This window comes from Helicoverpa zea, chromosome 3 (assembly GCF_022581195.2).
Source record: "Helicoverpa zea isolate HzStark_Cry1AcR chromosome 3, ilHelZeax1.1, whole genome shotgun sequence".
Classification (NCBI taxonomy): Eukaryota; Metazoa; Arthropoda; class Insecta; order Lepidoptera; family Noctuidae; genus Helicoverpa; species Helicoverpa zea.
Window position 1 is genome coordinate 8,128,359 of NC_061454.1, and position 5,596 is coordinate 8,133,954.

Consider the following 5,596-nt stretch of genomic DNA (forward strand, 5'->3'; position numbering starts at 1 on the left):
CGCACCTGACCGTACGCCTTATGGCATCTCCGCTCATCTTTCCTTTCTCTGTGGGTATAAAAAAATAATTAACTGATTAAGCATCGTAATCTTGTATAAAATGTTTATTATTCAATTACGGATGCAGTTCATTATTCTCTAATTACTCTTGTAATTAAATACTGAATAATAATTTGAATATGTAATTAGTTGATCAACTATCAATATTACTGTATAGCGTAGATATGAATGAACTCCTATTGTTGTTGTCTTTTATGCTTACAAGATGTTCTATAATATCAGTTATTGGAGAAACATCCGATGGTAAGTGCGGGAGTACAGACGCTAGCACATCAACACACCTCTATAATAAAATAAAAATAATACTCACACCATGATATGTTTTAATTTCCAGTTGCAATACTGCCACTTGGGACTCTTGAGGATTGTAAGTACCCGTTTTATACATGTTTACAAGCTAAGAAAACTACAAATACAAATATGCAAACATGATTCATATTTTATATTATTTATTTACATTCCACAATGTATAAAGTAGGTGTTATAATTTGGCTTAGAGCTAGGTACAATTGTGGATCCTGTAGAGCACAGCAAAATAAAATAAAACTTACAACTAAAATTCATTTTAATAATACAAAGATGATTCATTTTAATTATAAAATGTGGATTTATTAGTGCAGCACGAAAGTGCCAAAAGCGACTTAAAAAAAATAAAATAATAATTGTGTAGGCAACTCGCACGAATGTTATTACATATACATACTGTGGGCGAATCGAACCCATCAAAAATGTGAAGTAGGTGGATAATTCGTTCATACTTATTTATTTTTTAAGAAAAAATAAAAAGTGCAGTCGAACTCATAATTCTCAGAAACAATATTATTTGTAGTAGGTACCTACCGCTCTTAATTTATACATGGAAAAGGTGGCATAAGTAGCAGGGGTCCGTATTTGGCAAGTCAGTTCTTATATACATTACAAGTGAAGCTAATATGAGAGTGTTTAATAATAATATATAAACGTTTGTAGTCAGTTTTTTCTAAATAGTGTACAGTAGCGTCTACACTCGGCGATTAGCATACTCATGTAAGTTACATAGTACATGGTGAGTACATCAGTGATCGACATCCCGTGTTTGCTATATAAAGTATATAGGTACTCAGGTGATTTAAGCTGACCTGATACTTTACTTTTTTATTTGGCCGCGTTTTCTAAGTTGGTGTTTGACTAATCACCCGCGCCCCGGACAACTTTTTCCCGTAATCGGAGAAAACATAGCCCGTGTTCAGCTTAGAGAGGGTAGCTATTCCTAATAGTGAAAGAATTATTCAAGTCAGTTCAGTAGATCCGGAGCCTATTCGATGCAAACAAACAAACAATAAAATCTTTCCTCTTTATATATCTATACTGATTAATAAACTCTTTTGCAAAAAAGCGGGCACCTATGCGAAATCTTGGTTTAAAGGACTTTACGTGTATTTCAAAGGATTTTAATGACTGTAGCATGTTGCTAGCATCAAAAAGGTTAACCAAGCATGCGTGAGAGTGTATTCTGAATTTTGTAGAATTGCTAAGAAACTGGTTGAACATCGTATTGGACTAATTCTTGGTAGAAAGTTCGTGGACGTTTTGAAAAGTTTTTGACGTGATTTTTAGAAAACTGATAATGCAGTTTTGCTAAATGATTAATGTACCTTTCTGTGATATCAAAACATTTTTGAAAAACTATGTGCAAAAACTCTTAATGTATACTGATGATTGATGGCAATGTTAAGAGTTTCGTATTTTTGTGTAAAGCGTTCTAATGTTTAGATATTGTACCCACGCGCTTTAAAATATCCTTTTTTCATAAATAAACACAATTTAGAGGAGCATCCAAAGTCCTTTAAACCAAGATTTCGCATAGGAGCCCGCTTTTTTGCAAAAGAGTGTATCATACGATGAAACCTCGTGTAACAGCTAGTATGTATATGTATATAATTAAACATACATATAGTACCTATTGCAATGAAAAAAAGGGAAAATAAAAATTATTTCTTTTTCAGTTACGTTTCCAAATGAGACTATTATGAATGGTAAGTTTAACTGTACATATCTTTACTGGTTTAGCAAACAGTTCGCCAAGAAGTGCGCCTACTTCATTAACAATTGTTTTGTTCGAAAGGGTCCGTAGCTTGAAGGGCCCGACTATCGCAATCCTTGACTGATGACTCGCGAGGAATCATGGTGTCCTCTATTTCTGCCACTCTATTTTCAACGGGTCTTTCACTATCGGCCTCATCTCAAAGCTCAAAGTCGCTCAACGGAGCTATGGAGAGGGCTATGCTCGGTGTTTCTCTACGTGATCGAATCCGAAATGAGGAGATCCGATATATCGGCTACTTTAGTTCGTCTACGGATCTACGGTTCAGCTATAGCCCACCGGATTAGGAAGCTAAAGTGGCAATGGCCCCACCAACAAGATGAACAGACGACCTTCTGAAGGTTGTCGGAAGACGCTGGATGCAGGTCGCTTCCAAGCGGTACATGTTGTCATCTAAGGGGGAGGACTATGTTCAGCAGTGGACGTCCTATAGCTGAGATGATGATGATGATTTTCACCGGACATGGGTTTTTTCGGGACGTAAGATAGGTCCGACGTAAGATATCGGATCGAGCGGGAGGTGGCGCCCGGGTGTCACCACTGTGCAATGGCCTAGCGGACACGGTGGAGTGCAATGTGGAGGCGTGTTCTTATTCGAAGGAGTAAGAACGTGTCCTCGTGGCAACATTTAGCGCCCGCTCCTGGTCCGAGCTCCGATGCCTCCTTCTTAGTAGCAATCATGCTAGTGAAGATGGTGGTGGAAGAGTTTGCACCTCATCCAGTTAGACTGGAAGCCGACATCAATATTGTTGGGAAAAACATAGGGTGATGATTTACGAGACGTCGTTTCTCGAGGTTATTTTTTCTGATATATCCTTCTATCAATTATTTCTGAAGAAAATGGCCAGATCGTTATTTTTTCCAGACATCAACATAACAAAGATACTTCGTTATGGCTTCCACGACACACAGAAATGTAAAAAATTTGAGAGAGCTTACGCTTGTATACATTTGTGCTTATCAAAGGGTTACGACATTGCTCGTTCTAATAAGGATTGCTTTTGTAAATGTTACAAGGATAAAAATAAGCAAAAATATTTCCCAAGACCAATCAACAAATGGAAGATGCCAACAACGAAGACACCATTCTGGGCAAACCCTAATCCTGTTCCTTTAGCACAAGTGGACGACCAGGAGGAACAAATTGACATTTTAAAGCAACCGTGTAATGAAACAGGAGCTAATAATACACAGGAGATAATGGACCAAGAATCATACAACACTACCGCTAATGATACTTTGTCACCTGGGAACATAACTGAGGATAACAGCACAACTGATTCAACTGAGACAAATGAACCTGAACAGACAGGAGAAACAGAGACAGGAGAAACAGAGGCAGATAACCAATAATGATGTAGGTTTTATAAGTTAAGCACAAGTGCGTTTTTATTGTCATTAATATGTATGGCAAAGAAAGTAAACAAAACTAAATAATTAACTTTTTTTATTACATTTTTCAGTGCCTATAAAAAGAACTGTTAAAAACTAGTTTTCTCCTTTAATGATATATGTCGCAGGGATATGATAAAAACGGGGATTTGATCAATTCCCTAAGGGATTTGACCAAATCACGGAGGATGTTAAAATAACAACACCATTTTATCTTTTCCCTAAACAAATCTAGTGAATTGAACAAATCCTTAAGGTAAGATATACCTACATAATTATGATAATCAGGTGTGTGTAATACAGGGAAATATTTATATAAAAATCACCATTACTCATAACAATTTTTTTTAAAGAATGAACAAAAATTTCTTTAAAAAGTAAAAAATATTTTAGTTGCGTATGATATGCCTATTTGTAATAATTACTTATTAAAACATATAGCTGATTTGTGGTATCGTGAATTACATAAAACATTATTTTTCTTACAGGCACATCTATTCATTTTGCATCGTGCGTGACAGACACCTACGGCTTGCCTAGTGTTTGCAAGCGCGATCCAAACACGAACTGACATGTTTTTTGTCATTTCACTGAACCAATTTAGGGATTTGTTCAATTCACTAGATTTGTTTAGGGAAAAGATAAAATCGTGTTGTTTTTTTAACATCCTCCGTCATTTGATCAAACCCCCGGTTTTATCATATCCCTGCGACATATACATATTTTGGAAAAGATATTAGATTTAACAAAAAAGGTAACGACTGAAAAATAAAACTGATGCATCCAAACTAAGGATGAACACTAGCTGCACACAGCTAGCATAGAGTTACAGTTACAGCGGATTTTCTGCTAAGTTTCTCCGCACCACACCGCTCGGACTAGCAAACAATTGAAAATTCTCTAAGAAAAGATGAAAATTAAAACCGAGGGACAGAATTTTGCCGCTTGGAATTTGTAGCTCGAATACACTCGGTTTTACTACGCGTGATCGAAATCCTATTCAAAAGCTTTGTATTATCTAGATATTTTACCTCGCAACATATACAGGGTTGAGTAGCAGACTTTTTATGCAATACCCAAGAGGCAATGCTTGAACGTCACGTCTATGACGTATCGCTTGGATTTTTTTTACTAATACACTGAGAACATACATATTTTTGCTTTTATATCGATATATCAATTTCTTTTATGTGGATTGACAGTTTTTCTGTTAAATATGCGTACTACGTCATTCAGGGGACTTTTGGGACGAGGGTGTAACTACTGTGCATGTTTTGCAGGCAAAACCGGCATTCAAGTAATGTTTTTTGTTAGATTTCATGTCATTTTCACAACGCAATAATATTGCTGGAAATAATAGTAATGTTTGCCTAGAATACTAATACTAAATATGAATAAATAACTTATGAACAACTGCATAACATTACCTACAAGAACTGATTATTTTGATTGACGTACTCTCCAGAATAAACAAAGATAAAGTTATTAATACAAGTCTTCTAATCCGAATCTGTATACTGTGATTGGAGATTGATTTATCCGTAGTAAAACGCTTTTGGGATCTCCTTTATCTATCGGCACACAACTGAGGGCGAAACAAGAGAGGAAGGCAAACAATAAATCCACCAACATAAAAATTGCAACAACTTTGTTCATAATGCCGATGGAGGCATCATCAAAAGTTGGTTCGCTTCGCACCCTCGCGCACATTCGTGCAGAGATTACCAATAAATCCAATACGGGATAATTGGCCGGCTTAATTCTGTTCTATCTTTCTACTTAGTTCAGTCGTCAGAATGTGCCAGCTCAGGCCCCTTGGGAGAGTCCAGAGGAGAGCACAAACCTTGTTCTCTTGCTGAACAAAAATAGCACCTTGTGTTGTTTGATACGAACTAGATTCATTTGTCAGATGTACAACAAAGCAGAAAATACGATAAATGAAGAAAATGGCTTCGTTAATAAGGTATTTTTAGTTTTCTGTTTTTCACATTAATTTATCAGCCCCTTCATTTTTATGGAGCAGTTTTCTTTTTGAATTTGATTTGACTACAAGTTTGAGAA

General features: G+C 36.2%; 1 protein-coding gene across 1 annotated transcript; it reads left to right on the forward strand.

The window, feature by feature from the left end:
• The first annotated feature begins 224 nt into the window (after nt 1–224).
• LOC124646348 lies at nt 225–3,536 on the forward strand. Its single transcript, XM_047186472.1, has 4 exons — nt 225–303; nt 395–427; nt 2,046–2,075; nt 3,009–3,536. Exons 1-4 carry the CDS (start codon nt 225–227, stop codon nt 3,494–3,496), a joined length of 630 nt encoding a protein of 209 aa, XP_047042428.1. The 3' UTR covers nt 3,497–3,536.
• Nucleotides 3,537–5,596: the final 2,060 nt, after the last annotated feature.